Below are 25,201 nucleotides of genomic sequence, written 5' to 3' on the forward strand. Positions count from 1 at the left end.
CTTGAGATGTTACATAAAGTTGTTAAATTAATCAAAAAATAGCTTAAGTTAGTGAACACTGAATGTGACATTTGAAATTATTTTATTTAAATTAAATGCTGTTTTATTTTGATAATATAGTTTGTTATCATATTCAACACAATAAATATACACAATGAACCAACCCGTAAATTTGTCCACTTTGGCCTAAATTTAATTCGAGACATCACCTCTTCCGTCAACCCATTTTTTCGCCTCAAGGTCACAACATATATATAGAAGACCTAGAGAAGACTCTAAAAGGTAAAAAAGGATAGTGGATTCATATACATGCACTCTAGACGATTTATTTCCTTCCATTTGTTGATTGAGCAAGATTATGTATTATGTGTATAATGTCACTGCTGATGTTATACCATTCAATAAGACAAAATGGTTCTGACTTTGTGAATGTTTTGGCCAGTTCCCAGAAAAAATGGTGAAGTTATACCCAGAAAAAAATTAGTATTGAAAGTAAACTAGAAAGAGACCGGATTAATTGTTTTTTATATTGAATTTAAGTATTTAATTGCTCATTGACTAGTAAACTTTGAGATCAAGCATTGAAAGAATAATAATTAATCAGATATACAATATCCTAATTGGTATTTATTAATACAAAAGCAGTGGGATTTAGCTAAATCATGGCTATGATTTTCTTGATCTGTTCTTTGTTATGCTTGTTGCCTTTTTCTAAATCAGTAGATTTCGAGATCAATCGGTTTAATGCAACAAATATGATCTACACAGGAGATGCTGTACCTTCTGATGGAACCATAGAGTTCAATAAAGTCAATTACGTGACTCGTGTAGGGCAAGCCAAATACCATGATACAGTCCAGATTTGGGACAGTAAGTCCGGTAAGCTTACCGATTTCACCACTCACTTCACCTTCATCATAGATACACAGGGTCAGTCCATATACGGCCATGGACTCGCTTTCTTTCTTGTCCCAGTGACCTTCCAAATCCCAGCCAACTCAGCCGGTGGCTTTTTAGGCCTGTTTAACACGACTAATTACACCAATTCATCCCAAAACCAAATGATTGTAATCGAGTTTGACTCTTTTGTAAACCCTGAATGGGATCCCCCATTTGAGCATGTGGGTATCAACAAAAACTCTATTCATTCTGCTACTCATGCTGAATGGAATGCTAGCTTACATAGCGGAGAGACTATTGATGCCAGGGTATCTTACAACGCCACCACTCAGCTTTTGAGCTTGCGATGGCGCAACACTGTCGGAAATGATTCTGGCGGGGATCTTTCATATAAAGTTGACCTCAGGGAAGTTCTTCCTGAGCGGGTAATTGTTGGGTTTTCAGCCTCCACCGGTGCTTATGTAGAAAGACATATCCTCCAATCCTGGGAGTTCAATTCAAGTTTGAATATGCTAAGAAAAAGTGAAGATAATGCGAAGAAACGGAAACTTATAGTTCGGATAACTGTTCCTCTTGGAGTTTTGGTTCTTTTAGCCATGGCAGCATGTTTTGTATTTTGGAAAAAACTTGCAAAGAAACCCATAGTAATAGTTGCCTTGACATCAATGAATGACGATCTTGAACAAGGAGCAGGCCCAAAAAGGTTTTCTTATGGTGATCTCGTTTCAGCGACCAATAATTTCTTGAATGACAGAAAATTAGGCCAAGGTGGATTCGGGTGTTGGGTTCGTAGGCCTTGTTGGCCCGGTTTATTATATGAAGTCAAAAGAGGAGACGGGTGTGGGCGGTCGGGCCCAAGCCCGGCCCGGTTTAGATTTCTTGCATAATAATTTACTAACCCTAGTTCAGTCTCTATATAAACAACATTATGTACTTGTAATATTTGTCACTCAATAAAGATATACCTAGTTGCCACCCGTGGACGTAGGTCAGTTTAGACCGAACCACGTTAAATCCTCGTGTTCGTTTATTGCTTTCGTGTCGTGTTCGGTTTCGTGTGTGCGTTTAATCCTAACAAGTGGTATCTAGAGCTTAGGTTCGGATCACACGAAGAACACGGGAACCAACCTTCCGCCGCCGCCACCCTACTGCGCTAGGGTTCCGCCCGCGTCGTCGTCCGATTCTCACCGCCACAGCAGCCGGTTGTCGCGGTTGATTGTCGTCAACGTTTGGAGTATTGGGTTCTGTTGAAAGCCATCTACGTGTCGCCACCGTATACCGTCGCTAGTTTCCCGCAGTTGATTTTAGTTCAGTGTCGGCAGTTCCATTGCCACCATAGAAGATCAGAACGCGGTGCGACGTTGCTGTTTTGTTAAAATAACTTTTGTGGAAAAAAGGCGGTGTAATCCTCGTTTGACCAAAAGTTTTGTTGTTGCCGTTTCCTTCTTATTGGGCCTAGTAAATCAAGTGGCCTGATAATCTACTTTTGGGTTATACATGAAAAGGGCAGTAGCCCAATTGGTTTAAAGGGGTGGTACGTAATTTTTTGGTAGTTTAGCCGAATATAATTATTTTTTGGTTAAGTTCATATTCTACGAAGTTAAGCAAGAACGAGCGAATCAAGATCCTATTTTCGTTGAAGAACAGTTTCAAGTCAGAAGAAATTTAAAGAAACTTAGAACCAGTGCCAACCGCGTTTGTCAGGTTTATCGTTTTCAGTTTAAAGTTTCGGTTTCTGATTTACAGTTCGTTATTCCGCTGCACGTTTAAAATAGGTTGATTTTTTAACAGAGTTCAGTAGAACAGTCGTTAAGTTCAGGCTCGTGTTGCTGTGTCTGTCTCTGTTTTATCCAGTTTTTCGTTTTAGTCATTGCCATGGCAGAAGAAGAAAGGTTTCGATACAGAAGTTTGACGGACAGAAGTTCGGTTGGTGGAAGATGCAGATTGAGGCACTACTTTGTCAGAAAGACTTGGATATAGTGTTCGAGGATGAAAAACCAGAAAAGTTGTCAGAAGCAGATTGGAAGAAGTTAGACAAGAAAGCTAGGGCTTGTATTACATTGTCGTTGTCGGAAGATGTGGCATTTAACGTCATGAAAGAAACCACAGCCCGTGGTATGATGGACGCACTATCCAACATGTATGAGAAGCCTTCGGCAGCGAATAAAGTCTATCTTATCCGAGAGCTAGTGACAACAAGAATGAAAGAGGGTGGGTCAGTTACAACTCATATCAATAATCTTAATTCGATCTTGTCCCGCTTAGTGTCAGTTGACATTAAGTTTGATGATGAAGTTCAAGGCCTCTTGTTATTATCCTCTTTGCCCGACAGTTGGTCGCAAACAGTGGCTGCAGTTTGTAGTTCATCTACAAATATTACTTTCGATGGGATTCGAGATCTGATTCTGGGAGAAGATTCAAGACGCAGAAGTTCAGGTGAATCATCAGGCAATATGCTAGTCACAGAAGGTAGAGGTAGGGGAAAACAGCGAGGCAGTGGGAGCAGGAAGAGGAGTCAGTCTAAGACTCGTAAGGATATTGAATGTTGGGGTTGTAAAGAGAAAGGACACTTCAGGAATCAGTGTCCGAATGGTAAGAAAGAGGTGAACGTTACAGAAGACGACACAGATGACGGGGTCAGTAGTGATGAGGCTTTGGTTTGTAGTGTTGAGAGTAGCGTTGATGCTTGGGTGATGGATTCTGGTGCATCGTTTCATGCCACTCACTGTAGTGAAACGATGAAGAATCTTAAATTTGGGGATTTTGGAAAGGTTCGACTAGCGAATGATGATATTTTAGAGGTTACGGGTATGGGAGACATTGATTTGATAACTTCAGCCGGTACTTCTTGGACTTTGAAAGACGTGAGGGTTATTCCAAGTTTGAAGAAACGTTTGATTTCAGTTGGGCAGCTGGATGACCAGGGGCACGATGTTAAGTTCGGGAATGGGCAGTGGAAAGTAGTCAAAGGGAATCTCGTTGTTGCTCGTGGCAAGAAAATGGGTTCGTTGTATATGGTCGATATGTCACCGAAAGGAGTGGATCCAGTTTTGGTGAAAGACAAAGTCCGGTTCACAGAATCTCGTGGGCAGAAGAAGGTTCGTTTTGCAAGTAACAAACCCAGAGCCAAAGTGAAGATTCAGGATGAACGAGCTAGGAAGGTTAAATCAGTTGGGGGACATCGTGACAGTGGGAGCACAGGTCGTGTTTCAGTTACAGTTCCAGATCGACAGTGGATTAAGAAAACCAGTATTCCAGCTGTAAAAGTCTCTCCAATGAATTACTTGCTGAATATGGAGAGTGTTTGTTCTCAGGTTATCTCAGGATCCGGTAGTTCGTTACAGTGGGAGCCGGTAGGGACAGAGAACGGGTCAGGGGCAGTTTCAGCCATGACTGACGTGTTGGAGCTCCGGGGAGCTTCAACGGGCCTTCAGGTTAATTGATGAGAAGGCGGTGGCAACTAGAAGAAGTTTAATGTTCAGATTACAGAAGTACAATCAGGAGTGCAGACGAGAGTACTCAAGGCCTCCGAGTGGGAGATTGTTGGGTTCGTAGGCCTTGTTGGCCCGGTTTATTATATGAAGTCAAAAGAGGAGACGGGTGTGGGCGGTCGGGCCCAAGCCCGGCCCGGTTTAGATTTCTTGCATAATAATTTACTAACCCTAGTTCAGTCTCTATATAAACAACATTATGTACTTGTAATATTTGTCACTCAATAAAGATATACCTAGTTGCCACCCGTGGACGTAGGTCAGTTTAGACCGAACCACGTTAAATCCTCGTGTTCGTTTATTGCTTTCGTGTCGTGTTCGGTTTCGTGTGTGCGTTTAATCCTAACATCGGGTGTGTCTACAAGGGATACTTATCACACGAAAACACCCCAATTGCTGTAAAGAAAATTTCACAGGGTTCTAAACAGGGGAAAAAAGAGTACATAACGGAAGTGAAGGTCATTAGCAGCTTAAGGCACCGAAACTTGGTGCGTCTCATCGGCTGGTGCCATGATCAAACTCAATTCTTACTTGTCTATGAGTATATGCCAAATGGTAGCCTTGACTATCACCTTTTTGGTCAAAAGACTCCCCTTGAGTGGGCTGTGAGGTATAAGATTGCTATGGGTTTGGCTTCTGCGTTGTTGTATCTACACGAAGATTGGGAAAAATGTGTTGTGCACCGCGATATTAAAACGAGTAATGTCATGCTTGATTTAGCGTTCAACGTGAAGCTAGCAGACTTTGGTTTGGCTCGAATCATGGACCATGAGTTGAGTCCACAAGTAACTGGTTTAGCAGGAACTTTGGGTTACTTGGCTCCTGAGTATGTAACGACAGGAAAGGCTAGCAAAGAGTCAGATGTATATAGCTATGGGGTGGTGACATTAGAGATTGTTACCGGGCGAAAGGTGACTGATAGTATTGACCCAGATTCTTATCTCGGGTTGGTGCAGTGGGTTTGGGGTTTACATGGGAAAGGTGAGTTGCTTTCATGTGTGGACCAAAGACTGAAGGGCTTCGACTCGAAACAAGTAGAGTGTTTGATGATGGTGGGGTTATGGTGTGCACACCCTGACCGGAGTCTGAGCCATCGATCCGCCAAGAAATTCATGAGCTAAAGTTTGAGGGAGCAATTCCAGTACTTCCAATGAAGATGCCAGTGCCGATGTACTATGCAGAACCAGATGCTCCTAGTTCTGGAGCCAATTCAATAACTTATACTAGCATTGATCTTATCCGTTGAACAAATGTTATATATAAAACTATTTTGGATAAATAAGTGAAAATGTGTTTTTTTCAATAACTTTGGACAAACATAATTATATTTCTTTAAGAGTTGTATGATTAATTATATTTGTGTCTGCATGATAATGTAAGACTGTATTAGCTTTGCAGCAAACAAAACTGTGTTTGAAAGGATTAAACGAAGCAAAAACAAACGAGATATCTATGGTTAAAGTTATTGGCTTGATATGAAACCGTTAGGTGGGCAACATGTTCAAAAATCAAGTCTCTGTTGGAAGGAAACACTTTCAAAGACTACGTCTAAGTTCAGAAGACAAGTTCTTCAAACATTAAGGTTGTTTGTTTTTTCAAAGGTGAAACGGTTACCATCTGCGGAACACATCTGCAGACATCTGTAGCAGAATAGGTGGACCACACTCTACAATTTACAAGAAGAAGACTATTTGTTTTTACGTCTGTAGACTGCATACTAAAATAAACTGGTGATGGCCTACAAATCGATTTCTACAAATAACTAATAATAATTCAACAAATCAATTTATAAAAACTAATAAAAATTTAACATATTAATTTCTACAAAATAAACTAATATTAATTCAACAGATCGATTTCTAAAAACTAATAATAATTTAGCAAATCAACTACCTAGAGTTGTGGATGTGCGGTAGGGGTGGCAAACCTGAGGCACGGAGGAAGGTGGCGTGGCGTGGTGTGGCCGACGTTAGCGTAGGTGGCCGACGGAGGCACGGGAGGGGCCAGAGGTGTGATGGTGGATAAAGGAGAGGAGTTGCTAGGGTTTATTGAGAGTGTTTGATGAAAATGATATCATAAAGAGATGGGAAGAGGTTAGAAGATCTTAGAAGCTTATGGTCCAAGTATGTATTAGAAAGATGGTGCGCAGACCTTTCTTAATGAAAGGTCTTTCAAAAAATAAATACACTACAGACCTAAACGTCTGCACATGGTATGCCTGACGCAGAAAATCGCGGTCATGGAAGACCTTTTCTGTAAAAACAAACACTCCCTAAGTTTTAATTTAGAAGACAACTTCTTTAAACACTTGATTTCAAAGGCCACCCTCGAAGAGATAAAACTAGCCAAATTTTAGCAAATACTTGTGTAGCGATAATCGGTTCACCGAAGCTAATAATGAGGTGAGCGCGGCCTCGTGCATGGGAGCCTGAATAGTTTCCCCTGTGGAGCGACCCAAGTGACCTCTACCGTGATTGTATGATTTGTGACAGGAGGTCCCATATTATAGGTAACATGTTGTAAGAGTGGCAGTTGGAGGGGTGTGCACCGTTCTGTTAATGGCAATAAGTGAAACCATAACAAACACTTTGGTTATTAAAAACAATAATCGTTCAGTTTTGGTTAATTGGTTATTGGTGGTTAATTCGATTTGTTCGGTTAAATAACCGCTAAAATCAACATTTTAACATGGACTAAATTTTTGTTGACCTTTGTTAGGAATTATACTAAAATCAAAACCAAAATGAATATTATAAACAATTAGGTTATACACATTGGTTCCAAAATATACACAAGGATTACTCATGAAGAAAATGGTTCAAATAAAAAACAATTGTTTTGTGAGAAGTGTGAGAAGACTTTAAAATAAAGTACACACCACCTAAATAGGACACTATAACATGTAAATAGGAAACTATACAACTTTTAGAAACCACCAATCTCAATCACTAGATTCTAGATCCAATATATCTATTCTTATGATTCTCACAAAACTATTGTTTTTTACATTAACCCTACCCTACTCATGAACTCAGTTTTAACAAGTTAATTAATATATTTTATCAATGGAATGAAATATCAAAGATCAAGAACATAATGGTCAAAGAAAGTTCCATAAATATAATTTTTAAGTATTGGAACAAAATATCATTAGAAGAAAATGATCTTAAAGATAAAAGCTTCATATTACTATAACCTTTATGTATAATCGGTTCAGTTTGGTTATTTCGGCTAACCAAGGGTAAAAAAAATCGATAACCGATTTTTGGTTAATTTGGTTTTCGCTTAACTGGTTATTGATTATTTCGGTTAATTTCGGTCCGGTTTCAACGGTTTTTTGGTTTTGGTTATTGTTCACCCCTAGATGTATCATGCAAGGATTGAAGATGTAGTTTGTGACCTTCAACTTGAGAAAGAAGCTCCCCAGCGTTGTCTTCGAGAATTAAAATACCTCGGCCAACCAAAAATAAGAAGACCCACAGGCCTTAACGAAAAAATTTTATTCGCTAATGTACATGGATAAAACCATTCAGATCATGTAATTATCTTATAAACCATTACAAATAACCTTATTTTAAACAAAAAAACATATATATATATATATATGTAATATGTACAAAAAAAAGTTTGTGCCCTCTAAACTTATGTGTCGCAGCTGATGGTGACCCTCCGAGCCTCCCCTAAAAGGTCAGGGTTTAAACAACCCAATGAGTAGTGGAGAAGGTCCTAATAGATGTACCTAGCCCATAAAGAAACTAGTGACTTGCCCAATTTAGCCAATGTTGTCAACTTTTGGCCATAGTCAGAATTGTCGTAAACGTAATGAAGTCTTGACTATAAGCTACGTCTAACACACACTCTTTACCATGGCTTCTTTAGTGAGAGAAGACTAAAAAAGAATCGATCACTCGTTGACCAACCTCATGGAAATATCACACTCTCAGCTATATAAAAGCATTGGGTCTGAATCACAAGCCTCTCCCTCCTATTGTAATTATGTTTAGGAATTGGGTTTTTATCCCATTGGTCTTATTAAACAAGGTTTTCACTCCAAAAGATGACACAATATCATTTTCAGCCGCTTTAAACATAACTATTATAAATAATGGTTGGTATGACAAAGAAGATTACAACTGCATGACACTCATTCTTCTTATAATTGGCGAAGCATAAACGAAAATGTTGGAATTGTAGGATATAATATGTATAAAAAGTTTCATAAATTGGGACGACCGGAGCCACCCCGGACCACAATACAAGCTTGGCCCTTGATTCTTTTAAAATGTAGAGTTCGCCATTTTGACACGTCCGTTATTGTAGTTATTTTGTTTATTCAATCATAAATAATATATTAATGATCAATAAAGCATAAAAATTGAGCGAAAGATGTTCACGGGTTAGCCGATCTGTTTTAACCAATTATGCAACCCAATTTACCCGCCCATCTTATAACCTCTAATAAAATGTAATCAAATCTAACAATATTTATCAAAGAAAACAAAATATTTTACGGTCGTCTTTCTTGAACTTAGAGAGGACGGGGCATCCATATTGGTATGGTGTATGGCTTCAAAACCACATGGTAACACCGCCGTCACCACATGAGGGAGGGTGCATGGCTTCATTCCATGACAAATGTTTGCCTCGTAATATTGATTTCATGGCAAAGGTTGGAGAATTAAAATGCATTAATATTTAATTTGTTACACATGTGAGTGATGTAGATGCCGTGCTCCAATAAAAAATAAGTATTATATGATATAAATTCCTATAACTATCATGGGTAAGTAAGGTATTGGAAAGTGCTATTAAGATCAGTTATTACTAATTAATTATACTAAGTGGACAAACGATGTCAAGCAGTTTTAAAGATTTGGTTGTAAAACAAGTTGAGAAAACAGTGACAACACTTCAGGTCAGGTAATGCAATGAACTGACAGATCGATTAAACTTATAACAATTGGGGAATCACATAGACATAATTGTTTTATGAGAATCGAAAAATAATTACTAGACACATCAATTTGGTCACGATGATTAATAGAACCTAATCCGACGAATTGACGCAACTGAACGCAATCTACCTAATTGCATGTTTGTTATTATAAAACGTAGCATCTATTAATGATTAATGGTAAATGATTCAATGACGATAAGAACTTTATCCTAAATGTTGATAAATACAAACCAAATAATTGATGATAAATGTAAATCCAGAAAAATAACTGTTTAACTTATTCATACAAACATATAGATCAACCAAAAGATTAATAAAAACTAAATCTTAACAATCATAAAACAATCAGTTCATTTGCAAACCCTAAACCTTAAGTAGTCATGAGGTTTAGCCTTGCCCCTGCATCATGATTAGCTCAATTACGAATCGAAAGGATGAAACCATGGAAGATTAGTGATTGGAAGGTGTTAAGATGATGAATCAAAGCCCCAAAATCGTCCTTGGTGGCTAGGGTATGAAGATATTTCAACCTAGGGTTTAAAATGGCTTAAATATGGGTGGTCACGCATGATTTAGCCTTGCCTTCGCATCATGATTAGCTCGATTAGGGATCGGATGGATGAACCATGGAATATTTAGTGATTGGAAGGTGTTAAGTTGATGAATCAAAGCCCTAAAATCATCCTGGTGGCTATGTATTAAAATATTTCATCTTAGGGTTTAAAATGGCTTAAATATGAAAAAAAACACTAATAACCGACTTTCCTTGTTTGGCGCGTCGTAAGATATGACAGGGCCAACGTAGCTTACGGTAGGGACCAGATGACCTTAAGACAAATTGATTATACCTTATGATGCACTATACGGTAGACTGATTCTGCCTTACGGTGCACTATACGACGGACTCCACCATAAGCCACGGCCATCTGCCATAAGCTACGGTGGATCCCATACTCAATTTTGTGTTTTTCATTTTCTTAATGTTTGTGCAACGTTCTAACCCCATGGTTGCTTCTTTCATCCATAACTTGATTCTTCATCATCTTGAATGCTCCAAAGTAGTGCCTTTAAGTTCCAAACACCTATAATCATAAAACCAATCAAAGTAATTGTGTTTGATAAATATAAAGAACTAAAATACACGATATTTAAACATTAAAACACACTCTTTAATCCACTCACCAATGGGTAGGTGATGTCAGTATTTTTGTAGTTTGTGGGTACTTAAGAGCAATGCTGTTGAGACCGGACCGGACAAGCCGATCAGACTGGTCCAACCGGGATTCGGTCCACAGACCGTCCGGTTCTATGCAGTTCGCTTGGTTCCCAGAAAACTGGCCGGCCCGACCGGAATACCGGACTGAACCAGTTTTTCTATTAATATATATATATATATATATATATTAAAAACTCTTTTTCCAGCATTTTTAAGCAAAAGTTGTTCGACCGGTGAACCGGTTGCTCGACCGGTTCGCTGTCCGGTCTGGTTATGAAAACATTGCTTAAGAGTAGAAATGAAGTAGCAGTACATATTGATCGGTGCATGGGTAATACCCATGAGTGCCTGTTCCCGCTTAGATAACTCTGCTACTCTTGTAATGCACTCTGCCTGGTTATCATTAATTTCAGTCTCCAACTTTGACCAGGGATATTCTAATTCAGCTTGCAACTTTTAATTTTAGTGGACATGTTCTTACATCAACACAATGTTCAATTACACTTCAATCATTTCTAGCAACACATATATCTTCGGTAACCCAAACATTAGTTAAAAGTAACATACACTTAAATGTTAAAAGAGAACATTTAAGATGATTTATATGGAAAACAAACAATAACATGTCAAAAGCCAAAATAACCTACCAAGGTACCAAATCAAAAGCCCATGGATCCATATAAGAGAGATTACCAGAAGCACAAGGGAGCGAAACTTATGGCATTGACTGAGAAAAACCTGAACAATATGACATTACTTATGGTGTATGCTATAGTCATTATGATGATACTACATGCAGTCATTTGAGTTACTGAATTACTACAGTAACTTATTTAACTAAAATTAACCATCGGTGTCTTAATTGGGAAGTCCATTGTCATGAGAATATAAAAGTCTAACAGCAGGTATATTTAGAATAACGTAAAAGTTCATAAGTCAGATGCTTTATGGTATGTTGAACCATATTTGTGGTGGATTGGCTTATAGTATAAAGGGTCTTGCTGCTTCCATTAAATAACTTCCTTTTTTTTTTGCTCAACCGTCTAACGGGTCACCTCACCAGTCTCAGGACTGGCAAACAGGGGCTGGGTCGGGCAGGCTTGAGACACGTGTCGGAAAGGGTTAGGGTTAAAACGGGTCCAATTAAAAAAAAGGGCTGTTTTGGTTCGGGTCGGAATGGGTCCAAGGCGGAATGGTTCGTGTCAGAATCAATTAATCACCACATATCCACCCTACAGGATTTGAACCCACAACCACTTTGTTGTAAAGTATACCATCTTATGAATGATCGGACCAACATTAATTTGGACTCGAACTTACCATATAATGGGCCAAGGCCTCTCGGCTTGTAATTTCCAGTCTCAGTTGAAACACCATGTTAAACTCGAGCCGAATCGTGTTTTGGTGACCCAACTCACTCTTTTTTATAATTTAGATTATTCTTTAATGTTTCTCAAATCGTATTAGTTTCAAATATCACAACATGATGGTATACAAGAAAAATCAAGAATGGATATTTGTTTACGCGAGCTTCCTTGAGGTAGAACTGCTTAACATGGAAATTTGTTTCATTGGATGATTTTATATATTTAAATAAAAATCAATGTCTATTTTATTAATACTGTTTGATTAACAGTGCTGCTCTCGTTTTCCTAAATTATAAAACCTTTTAAATCAGTATACTTGAAAGCTCATTATTATTAAAGTAATATAATTTTTTATATCATATATGCATAAAATTTGTTGATTATGAGCTCGCTCAGTTTATATCGACCTTTAGATCAATTGTCCCACCAACTCATTTTTGTCAGCTCATGGTCATACAATAATTAAAAGACCGGCCTTCCACATGTGATTGAGGAAAAATAGCTGTATAATGTTGCTGCTGCGGATGCTACAACAATATTCCACAAGACAGCATGGTTCAGGTCCTTCTGGATCGACCTTGTATATATCAACTCAACAGGTTGTATATAAAATGTTCAAGGCCGGTTATATTTGGATAGCATGCGTACATTTATTTCGGTTGCTATGATTTTCTGGGTCTGTTCTTTCTTGTTCCTGTTGCCTTATTCTGAATCGTTAGATTTCAAGATCGATCGTTTCCAAGAAGATGCAACAAATATCCGTATAGGGGAGATGCCATACCTTCTGATGGAACCATAGAGTTCAACAAAGTCGATTATCTTAATCGTGTAGGTCAAGCCATATACTATGATACGGTACAGATTTGGGACCGTAAGTCTGGTAAGCTCACCGACTTCACCACTCGCTTCAGCTTCAAAATAGAAACACAAGATGGATCCTCGTACGGTAATGGGCTCGCATTCTTTCTTGCCCCTGTGGATTTCCAAATCCCAACCAACTCAGTCGGTGGCTTTCTAGGCTTGTTTAACACAACTTACTCCGATTCACCCCGAAACCAAATGATTCTCATTGAGTTTGACTCTTTTGTGAACTCTGAGTGGGATCCTGAAGTTGAACATGTGGGTATCAACATAAACTCCATTCATTCCGCTATTTACGCTCCATGGGATGCTAGCTTACACAGTGGATATATTGGAGAAGCCACGGTATCTTACGACGCCACCACTCAGCTTTTGTACTTGGAGTGGAGATACATTGCTGGAAATGATTCTCAAGGGGATCTTTCGTATCAAGTCGACCTCAGGAAAGTTCTTCCTGAGCAGGTAATGGTCGGGTTTTCAGCCTCCACCAGTGCTACTGTAGAAAGGCATATCCTTGAATCCTGGGACTTCAGTTCAAGTTTGGATACGCCAGAAGAAGGTAAAGATAAGTCAAAGAAATCGAAAGTAGCGGTGTGGATAGCAATTCCTCTTGGTTTTCTTGCTCTTGTAGCCATGGCAGCATGTGTTTTGTTCTGGAGAAAAAGAAGAAAACATGTAGAGGCAATGGCCTTGACATCGATGAATGATGATCTGGATTTGGAACGAGGAGCAGGTGCCAAAAAGTTTTCTTACGGCGATCTTGTTGCAGCAACCAATAAATTCTCGAATGATAGAAAGTTAGGCGAGGGTGGATTTGGGTGTGTCTACAAAAGCGACTTAACGCGCGAAAATATCCCAGTTGCTATTAAGAAAATTTCACCAGGCTCCAATCAAGGGAAGAAAGAATACATAACGGAAGTGAAAGTTATTAGCAATTTAAGACACCGGAACTTGGTGCGTCTCATCGGTTATTGCCATGATCAAGCTCAATTCTTGCTTGTTTACGAGTTTATGCCAAATGGCAGCCTTGATTCTCACCTCTTCTGTCAAAGAACTCCCCTTGAATGGGCTGTGAGGTATAAGATTGCTGTGGGTTTAGCTTCTGCGTTGTTGTATCTGCATGAAGAATGTGAGCAATGTGTGGTGCACCGTGATATCAAAGCAAGCAACATTATGCTTGATTCGGAGTTCAACGTGAAACTTGGAGATTTTGGGTTGGCTCGACTCATGGACCATGATCGATCGAGTCCACAAATAACTGACTTAGCGGGAACCATGGGTTATTTGGCTCCTGAGTACATGGCGACAGGAAAGGCTAGCAAATGGTCAGATGTGTTTAGCTTTGGGGTGGTGGCGATAGAGATTGTCACTGGGCGAAGGGTGATGGATCGCGTTGACCAAGATTCTAATCTCAAGTTGGTGCAGTGGGTTTGGGATTTGCTGGGGAAAGGTGAGCTGCTTTCGGGTATGGACCAAAGGCTTAGGGACTGGGACTCGAAACAAGTTGAGAGTTTGATGATGGTGGGGTTATGGTGTGCGCACCCTGACTGGAGTCTTAGGCCGTCGATCCGGCAGGCAGTTCAGGCGCTGAAGTTTGAGGGTGCACTCCCAAATCTTCCAATGAAGATGCCAGTGGTGATATATTAGGCATAATCAGATAGGGATGTCTAAATTACATACATATCGGAGTTATCATAAAGATATTTGAAATATCAAAAATATGTAAGTTTTATGATCACAGATCCCAAAAGAAAAGTATGTGCTTCATAGCATACAAAAGATAAATAACACGAGGTACGTGCTAATGAAACCAGTGCTAAAGGAAAAAAAATACACCAATCGACCATACTAAACAATGCGTATATATTTTTTTAATTATCTATTTCGATCTCAACCAAAGAAAAGTGTTTGTCCTTGACTTCCTCCAAAATGTTCTAGGGCTTGAAACCAATGTTGTTGAAGACGTTGTCATTTCTTGCTTTCCATATGAACTAAAGCACTGCGGATATAATATCTCTTGAGTTATCTTTTTATATAGATGATTACCATTTATTGAAGATGATATTTGTAGCAAATTCTTAACTGCGTTTCCTTTCAAATTGGATCTTCTACACAATAGATTTGTTCCCCCCAAATTGGTTTTGCCAGACCACAAAAGACAAGAAAATGATCCGGTGATTTACAAATGAGCACAATAATGAACACAACTCGAGTCATCCATATGCATCCACACGTTCTCTTTCCTAATGAATCTTTTGTGGAGATTCTATCAAGAACCTCCCTACAACAAAAGAAGTTGACTTCAATGGTTATCCATTTTACAAGTTTCAAATTATATACAAGAAAAATAAGAAAATGAAAGTTTACTTTAGCGAGCTTCCTTGAGTTCGAACTTAAGATGAAATTTTATGCGAGTCAACTATCTTAACATAAAGTCATAAATGTTTTTATTAATATATTTGTAAATATACTGCTTTATAATGATATATATTTTATTGATTGATTGTATCTAACGCTTGAAACTTAAGGTATGAATACTTTCTGGTATGAACAAATTTGAAACAAGTTCTTGATTACAATAAATTATGTTGCAAATATGTACGTACTACTTTTCTTGGCAATCATGCATAGTATAATAAAACAATTGGTAATTTTGACCGATTCTGTTTAAAACCCAGTTTCTTCTTTTCAGTATGTGAAGTTTTTTTTTTTTCAAAAGGCATATTTTATTAACAAACACCATCACACTCAACAACCGGGCTAACCAAAAATGAAAAAGAAGATTAGAAATCACACCAATCCTTCCTAAGAAGAGTTTTGAGCTTTGACTTTTTAAACCATATATAGAAATCCTAATGATTTTAGATCTTTTAAATATTGGGCCACCTTAACTCTTTTGTATGTGAATTGGACTTCATTCCTAGCCTTTCATATACGCCAACATCCTGTTAACATTAAGCCATGAACCACTTCCGATCCTTAATTACCTTGTGAACTTCAAACAAATCTCTAACTGAGAAAGTAAAGATTTGATTAACTAGTCACAAGTTGCCAAACACTATAGCTATATAACATGAAGTGAATAAGTGTTTCGAAGTCTCGCCCACTTCCCACCACAAAAGGCATAATTGGGAAACTGCATGAATAATTCTTCTAGATGGAACCGATAATGTCTGGAGCCAATTTATCTTCGCCCTCCACCCCAAAAGATTACATTTACCTGGAACCCTTTTACACCATTGAAAATTATAACCATTACCTGTGTTATTTTCCGAGGCAATCATCCTTTTAAATTTTACATATGAACAAGTATATGTAGAATTTCAATTGTACTCAAATTTATTTTACTTTTCCATTATTTACATATCTATCAAATTTACAATTTCTGTTAAAATTAAGTTTCTCAGGTTTTTTATTTGAAAGTACATTAATTTTCTCTTAAGCACGTCATCATTGATTATTGATTTGTTTATTGTATATTAATCTAATTTTGTCAAGGTCCATGCTCGTTCCTATAAAAATATTAAAAATAATAATATAATAATCTTGAAGACAAAGATGATGATGTTGACCAATTTCAATTGCCATCTGTCTTTTGTTTGTCGTTTGTAATAGTCCAACCTCGGACTTCATATGGCTTGCATGAATTAATGGCATTTGTTTTTCATTTACATCTGCTTTTTTTTTTCTCTTTATGGTATATATATATCAACATAACCAGGTGTTTGACTACCACTCATAGCACGTTCTGAAACAACTTCTCATATTGTCAACTCATGGTTATAGCATAAATAATAAACCTCCCAGTTGTTGATTGAACAATATTATCTACATTGAAGTTGGAAAATATATTTTGGGATTTGATTATTTGTATTGAAGCTGGACATGCAATATATTAATTCCCAGAAAAAAAAAACAACTTGAAAATACAAAAGAAAGAGACAAATCCATTATTTTGCAATGTTGACTTTAAGCGCTTAATTGCTCATTGATTACAAAATACTCCACTTATCTCCACGAATCTTTTCACTTTATTTAAAATTAAGACAGTAGGTAACCTTGGTGATCAAGCATTGGAAGAAAACGAATTAAGTTTAATATTTTAATATTCCTTGATGGTATTTATTAAGGTGTCTATAACACAAAAGCAGTGTAATATTAAGCTTAACCATGGCTATGATTTTCTTGGTTTGTATGTTCTTATTCTTCTTACCATTTTCTGAATCAGTAGAGTTCAAGATCGATCGTTTCACAGCCGATGCAACAAACATACTGTATTCAGGAGATGCCATACCTTCAGTTGGAACCATAGAGTTCAACAAAGTTAATTATCTTACTCGTGTAGGTCAAGCCATTTACCATGACACAATCCCAATTTGGGACCGTAAGTCGGGTAAGCTCACCGATTTCACCACTCACTTCACCTTCGTCATCGACACGCAAGGTCAGTCCTTATACGGTCATGGTTTCACTTTTTTTCTTGCCCCGGTCACCTTCCAAATCCCGCCCAACTCAGCCGGTGGCTTTCTAGGCCTGTTTAACACTACTTACACCGATTCACCCCGAAACCAAATGATTGTCATCGAGTTTGACTCTTTTGTTAACCCGGAATGGGATCCCCCGGTTGAGCACATAGGTATCAATAAGAACTCCATTCATTCCGCCACGTACGCTTCATGGAACGCTAGTTTACATAGTGGTGACTCTGCAGATGCTTGGGTTTCCTTCAGCGCCACCACTCAGATTTTGAGCTTGCGGTGGAGCTATGGTGCCGGAAATGATTCTGTTAATACGAATACTAGTCTTTCTTATAAAGTTGACCTCAGGGAAGTTCTTCCAGAGCGGGTAATTGTCGGGTTTTCAGCTGCCACGGGTGCTAATGTAGAAAGACATATCCTTCAATCCTGGGAGTTTAATTCAACTTTGGATATGCCAGAAAAAGGCGAAGATAATTCAAAAGAATGGAAACTGACACTTGGGATAGCAGTCCCTCTTGGTGTGCTAGTTCTAATAGCCATTGTAGTTTGTGGTATATTTTGGAGAAGACAAAGAAAACCTGAAGAGAAACCGATAGAAATAGTCGGTTTGACATCGATGAATGATGATCTGGAACGAGGGGCAGGCCCCAAAAGGTTTTCTTATAACGATCTCGTTTCAGCAACCAATAACTTCTCGAGTGACAGAAAATTAGGCCAAGGTGGATTCGGGTGTGTCTACAAAGGCTACTTATCACATGAAAACATGGCGGTTGCGGTTAAGAAAATTTCACAGGGTTCTAAACAGGGGAAGAAAGAATACATAACGGAAGTGAAGGTTATTAGCAGTTTAAGGCATCGAAACCTGGTGCGTCTTATTGGTTGGTGTCATGATGAAACTCAGTTCTTGCTTGTTTATGAGTTTATGCCAAATGGCAGCCTTGACTCACACTTATTCGGTCACAAGACTCCTCTTGAGTGGAGTGTGAGGTATAAGATCACAACGGGTTTAGCTTCCGCGTTGTTGTATTTGCACGAAGAATGGGAGCAATGTGTGGTGCACCGTGATATAAAAACAAGCAATATTATGCTTGATTCAGGGTTTAACGTGAAGCTTGGAGACTTTGGTTTGGCTAGACTCATGGACCATGAGTTGGGTCCACAAACAACTGGTTTAGCCGGGACCCTCGGTTACTTGGCTCCTGAGTATGTGACGACAGGAAAGGCTAGCAAAGAGTCAGATGTTTATAGCTTCGGGGTGGTGGCATTAGAGATTGCTACAGGGCAGAAGGCAATGGATAGTGTTGACCCGGATTCTGATCCTGGGTTGGTGCAGTGGGTTTGGGGTTTGCTCGGAAAAGGTGAGCTTCTTTCGGGTGTGGACCAGAGGTTGAACAAGGAATTTGACTCTAAACAAGCCGAGTGTTTAATGATGGTGGGGTTGTGGTGTGCACACCCTGACAGGAGTCTAAGGCCGTCTATCCGTCAAGCAATTCAGGTGCTGAAGTTTGAGAGTGTAATCCCAAATCTTCCTATGAAGATGCCAGTGCCGATATACCACGCAGAACCAGATGCTCCTGAAGTTAGTTCTGGTTCTGGAGGCGGTTCGATAACTTACACTAGCATTGAATTTGTCCGTTGATCAAATGCTATATGTTAATTTAAGGTCAGAAATTCTCGGAAATGCAAATATAAGTTGTATTATTACCAATGTATTGAAAACTGGATGGGTAATCAAACTAGTTATTCTAGAGGTTCATTAGTTAAACTGGTTAGACCGAGCCCATTTTCGGAATATTGGTTATTACATGATTCTGAGGATTTCTTAAATTATGTTCTTAATAATTGAATGTTTTAAACTGTTGACAGAATACTTGACTGACTAGTGTGTTTGTTTTGTGTTTGGCTTTAATCCTGACTGTTTGTAACACCGAATTGAAGAACATTTTACATAATACTACCGGTCCTATAAATATGTCCTAATGTATGACACACAACTCACACCCATTCGTTAGTGATAAGAGATACTAAACAAGTTTACAAAGAAAAATTATATACTTCATTAAAAAGAAAACGTTGCAACTATAAAAACTTTAATAAACAACTCCAGCTTTAACTATAAAACTAAATGCCTCAAACTTTCTTACACTTCATATAAACATGCGGTAGGCGGCTTTAGGGGAACGGGTTCGACCGAACTCGTACAAAATTTTGTTTTATGTGTTATATATTAGTGTATTTTGACATCGAACCCGTAGAAATTTCAACATTGAACCCATAGAAAACCCAAATCTAAATGATAGACAATCGGTCGTCCATCCCTCGAAATTTTCAGAACCCGTAGGAAAATATTTCTGGCTACGCCACTGCATGTAAAGATGCTTAAAACATGCCAGCGTACTATATATGATGGACCAAATGTTTAAAGCTCGTTTCTACTTGAAAATGTGCTTAAAACGTTGTTGGCAGTGACGATTGACGAATCAATAATTTTTTGTCATTTAACGAACATAATAAAAGAAAAGTGGATCGGTCAAGACACTGAACACCCTAACTTTCAATAGTTCAAAATTGATATATTCCTGAACTCCAATAAAACTATTACTAACTATACGATCATTGGACTTAAATTAAACCTTAGTTCACATTTGTCTCACTTTATGAATAAACTCATAAAATCCTAATATCAATAACTAATTCCAAATTGCAACAAAGAGGGAAAATAATTAACTCTAAACGGAATTAGGAAAAAAAAGATAAAAAGGAAGGTGCATACCTTTATTTATGGGGCATGCTATACCCACGTCATCTGACATCTAATCCTGTACCGTAGTCCGAACGGTCATTTAGGTTGCACCAAATAGCCCTTTTGAATGGCAGGCCATCAAATCATAGCTCTTTTACCACCTGGTTACCATCAATATAAGTTGATTGTTGATTGCAAGTGTCAACAAGATGAGCATCAGCCTTTTGTGGGTAATTCTAGTGTTGTATATACCTGAATCGCCGCTAGGGAACCAGACTACAATCCTGCAGTCTTAATTAGTCCACATATGAATTCTGGTTGAAGGATGAATGTTAATATTTCAACGAGTGGTAAGTGTTTCTACTGCTCCTCTTTGGGACTTCAGCATGGGTCAGTTTGGTAATCTAACAAGAGAAAGAACTTCAGACCCATACTATGTTTGTAGGGAAAGAAGCAAAGCTATATCTGAATAAACAAACTATTAAAAATGGCACAATAATTTCTAAAAGATTATTGTAGGTTGAGCTAATGATAATATACCTAATAAAGTGTGCCTAAATCAAAAAGTGATATGATACCCATACAACATGACAACCACTTTAAAGCAACATTATAATCTTGACTTGCTTCTGCTGTTGGCCAGTTTGATCTTTGCACTATGAATTGATAAGAATAAAAGATGAAATAGAGATATAAACAAGCAAACTTTTGTTGATTGAATTTGAATTGACGAATGAATGATCAATCAGATGTTGCCCCTCTTTATACATCACCACGGTGAATTAGGGTTACAACCTTTCAATCATCGTACATATACAGACACGTGTTTTGACCAATTACAAACTTTACACTATGACACTCTAGACTAGGGGTGTGCATGGGTCGGTTTGGGCGGTTTTTTGCCAAACCCATAACCGTAACTGATATAGCGGTTAATAGATTACCATAACCATAACCGATCCATCATGGCGGTTAATCGGTTTAATGGTTATAGAGAGTTGGTTATGGGTCGGTTAACCGTGACCAAAATAAACAATCCTTCCATATGATGATGAACACTGAATAGTCGCTAACTATACTGTGGAGTTAAAATATTCTTTATTTACTACAATTTATGAAATATACATATCTAATTGACATATTAAATATTTGAAATGACAATTTGGATGGAAATTCAGAACGACAATTATGAAACATTGGAATGTATACCAATATCATCAATATTATTGGCCTAAATCCTAGTTGGTGTGGAGAATTTTTTAATATGTAATGGCAATAAGTGTAAAAATATCCTATTCATGCACTAATTCTAATTTCCAAACTCTTATTTCTCTATTACTAGTTACATAAACAGGGCAGTTCGGTTATGGCGGGTTTGGAATTAACATTAACCAAAACCGACCCACATACGGCGGTTTTCAAAAATTCATTAAACCAACCCACTAGTTATATCAGTTATCGGTTAAAATCGGTTCGGTTATGTCGGTTGTGGTTCGGTTTGCGGTTATGACGGTTAATTTGCTTACCCCTACTCTAGACCCTAAAGTGACTTTACAGACTTACTTAAAACATAACTAAACATAGTTTTAATTAATTACAATACGCCCTTGTACTTCTTGATGGCGAACGGTTAATACTACATTAACCCATAATCACGATCATCTCCTTGTAGTAAATCTTGAACACCGAGCAATTGCATCATAGTTTCAAACTTGAGTCTTGCGGGTGCCATTGTCAGAATTTGCCCTTTGTAATTCACTGCCGATATGCTCCACATTGATGTGTCTGTCTTCCACACACTCTCTAATGAATTGATAATGTGTGTCTATATGCTTGCTCCTTCCATGAAACACTGGATTCTTCATACGCGCTACAGCTTAATTGCTGTCAACTTTCAGAGTTATCTTCTCTTCCTTTCCGCCAATTAATTCTCCGAGTAAGCGCTTTAGCCATAGTGCCTGACATGAACTTGTTGGCTTGTTTCTGCCATGAATTCTGATTCACATGATGATAATGCCCCCGTTTGTTGCTTTTGTGTACATCAAATTATAGAAGATTCTAAGATTAGTTACCTTATTCTTTGTCTCAAACTTATCTTCCATCTGGGATTTGAACAAGTCAATTTCCTTCTTTGGAGTGCCCGTGACTATCAAGTCATCAACATAGTGGTTTCCATTAACAAAGTTGGCTCTTCGTCTTCTTGCACCAAGATTGACTGTGCTACACCAACGTTCCTCTATGGAAATTCCCTTTTAAAGTGTCCAAACTTCTCAAAGCCGTGACACTTCATTTTGCTCTTGTCAAACTTCTTCCATTATTGTTCATCCTAGGTCTACTTGGCGAGCCATCTTCTTTAGGATTTTTCTTATCCTGCCATCTTTCCCTTGATGGATTGAACTTTTCTCGTCTGCAATTTCCAAATCGCTGTAATACAACAACCTATCTTGATTGTCTCCAGACTTTCCCTTCTTGAGCCTTATCCGTTCTTCACAAGTCTTCAATTTCCCGACAACTTCGTCGATTGAAACTTCATATATGTCGGTACTTTGTTATATTGATGCAACAATCTGGATAAACCGATCTAGCACAGATTCTATGAGTTTCCGTACAAGCGTAGATCCATCCAAGGATTTTCCTAATTCACTATCCATAGTGGCATATGTGTTAATCATCTCCAGGAAGGCGTCTATCAACTCGTACTCCTTCATTTGCATCATCTAGAACTCCAACATTAATGATTGTAAACGAGCCTTCCGCACTCGTTCAACACCTACATGCGTTTTCCTCAACGTTTCCCACACTTCCCTTGTCCTTTTGTAATTTCCAACTTTCAAAATGACAGCCTCCGCTATCGCTTGATACAGGTATGCAATCGTTGCCTTTCCCTTACGAACACCCTGTTTCATTTCCGTAGTAGGGTTAGTCATATCCCATAACGCACTCGCCTAAAGAATAAAATCGATTTCAATTACCTAAACCTTGTAATTTGTAGATTTTAAAATTGGGCATTGAGAGTGAGATAATGATCCTCTGCCTTTATGTGTAACCAGTGTGTTGTTATTATCCAGAATGTCTCCCGAATATGATATTATATTTACTCGTATAACTTTCACTTCAATTGACTAGGGTTTTCAAACTATCTGTATAAGCAAACCTAATGGTTCCATTTACCAAAAATACAAAAAATCGGAATAAGATTTTGCAAACCTGAATTTTATATATTAACCGAAACCCGCGAATAGAATTCCTTCAGTCACCCTCGATTATACTTGAACTGAACTTTTTTTCTGAAAAACGCGTTATACGTACTAACAAAACCGAACCAGCCCTTGATAATCTTTTTTTCAATTTGGTCCTTCAACAAATTTTCCTACTTTGTTGGAATGGATCAGATTTGATCCAAAACTTCGGCTTTTGATTTACATACAAACCACCATTGCCACTGCCATTGATCACCAGTTACCCGCGCCGCCAGAAAAACCATCACCTCGGCTATCCTTTTTAACTGGAACTGAATCACCGACGCGGAAACAATCAGTCGTTGTTGCGGTTCCTCTACAGCGGTAATACCACAACTAATAACAAAAAAAAAGTATTGGCCCTTAAATTCCAACACCCTGTGTCGCCGAATATACCACTGCCGCTGCTGTTCTTTCTTCGCCGGAAACCACAATTGATTTGTATAAATTGAAACCCTAATTGCGACTAACCTTCAATCTGATCGCTGCAATACACCACCGCCGACCACCGTTTGTTCACTTGATATCAAATCCAAATACCTTATTGTTCTAATACCAATTGTTGGCCCAATATGATCTTTGCACAATGAATTGATAATAATAAAAGATTAAATATAGATATGGATAAACACACTTTTACTGATTAAATTTTCATTGACTGAATGAATGATCAATCAGATGTTGACACTTTTTATACATCACCAATAGTCGCGCCGTTTGGTGAATTAGGTTACGACCTTTTAATCATCGTACATATACATACAAGTGTTATGACCAGTTACAAACTTTACACTATATGACACTCTAGACTCTAAACTTCACGAAATTACTTACAACATAACTAAATATAGTTTTAATTAATTACAATACGGACCCTTGTACTTCTTGATGACGAGTAAGTAATACTACATCTGCTACTTATCACTTTATCAGCCACACACTTACACATATGTTCTTAGCGAAGTTGACGTTCTTTATGTATTGGGAATGCATGAATACTTTATGTTTGAGAAAAGCATTACCCGAGAATTCGTCAAGTTCATATTTCGAAATGGAGAATTGTCTATTCAATATATTGATACAAGCTATTTATATTTGCATGCAGAAGGACTTTAAAACATAGATAACCCGAGACAGGAAATTGATCCTATTATGATAAAAAAAACATGCATAATTTATCAATTTTATTGCTCAAGTTTTTAGTATTATATAAAAGTTATAATAGAAAGTATGATTTTTATAAGAAAGTTAAGAAGTACTCTAGTCAACTGATTGTAGACATGAATGTTTAAGATTAATTTTGGGAGGAAATAAAGTGTAAAATAAGGGGAAGACATAAAAAGAATAACACATTTGTTTACTTTATCTCCTCACATGCAAGGCACATGTCAATTTCTCATATCGTTTATATACATATACACACACACAGACTACTTTTTATACGACATTTATGAAAATGAAAATCACCATAATAAAAAGCCTTTTTTTATCTTTAATATGAATACAATATTGCTATATATAAAATAAAAAATAAAAAAGACAGAATTACAGATATTGTCTTTTATGTTTGTCCTCAATTCCACTCATTGTCATTTAACTTCAAAATTGATATTGTCACACCCCAACCAAAGGCGGCGGAACATGCCGGGGCACTGTAACACCTTTGGCAAACACAACATCGTCCCACTCTTAGGCTATCCCACATCGGCCGTGGACAAGAGAGACCCTTGGTTCATAAGTAATGTCCTGCCTCTTAACATCACCAACGCGTTTTGGGCAACCAAAAACAAATCCGTGAGCTCTTCGTGGGCAGAGCGGACAATATTGGTGGTACGAGAGGCCGGGGTGTTACAGGTGGTATCGAAGCCACTCTTGTGCCGTTCGGGATGATGGGACACGCCTCATCGAGGACGATGAGTCCAAAGGGGGGTTGTCTGTAACACCCTTGA

At 38.0% G+C, this 25,201-nt stretch overlaps 1 protein-coding gene and 2 pseudogenes across 1 annotated transcript; all 3 read left to right on the forward strand.

Moving 5' to 3' along the window:
- The first annotated feature begins 649 nt into the window (after window positions 1–649).
- LOC143622719 (L-type lectin-domain containing receptor kinase IX.1-like) lies at window positions 650–5,637 on the forward strand (annotated as a pseudogene).
- A 6,934-nt stretch (window positions 5,638–12,571) lies between these two features.
- LOC143622720 (L-type lectin-domain containing receptor kinase IX.1 pseudogene) lies at window positions 12,572–14,469 on the forward strand (annotated as a pseudogene).
- Window positions 14,470–16,917: 2,448 nt separating this feature from the next.
- LOC143622721 (L-type lectin-domain containing receptor kinase IX.1-like) lies at window positions 16,918–19,140 on the forward strand. Its single transcript, XM_077093784.1, has one exon. The coding sequence runs from the start codon at window positions 16,963–16,965 to the stop codon at window positions 18,907–18,909; it is 1,947 nt and encodes a 648-aa protein (XP_076949899.1). The 5' UTR covers window positions 16,918–16,962; the 3' UTR covers window positions 18,910–19,140.
- The last annotated feature ends 6,061 nt before the right edge of the window (window positions 19,141–25,201 follow it).

Source organism: Bidens hawaiensis, unplaced genomic scaffold, assembly GCF_021521415.1.
Source record: "Bidens hawaiensis isolate Kalapana, Puna unplaced genomic scaffold, B.hawaiensis_p1.1 tig00003241_1, whole genome shotgun sequence".
Taxonomy (NCBI): Eukaryota; Viridiplantae; Streptophyta; class Magnoliopsida; order Asterales; family Asteraceae; genus Bidens; species Bidens hawaiensis.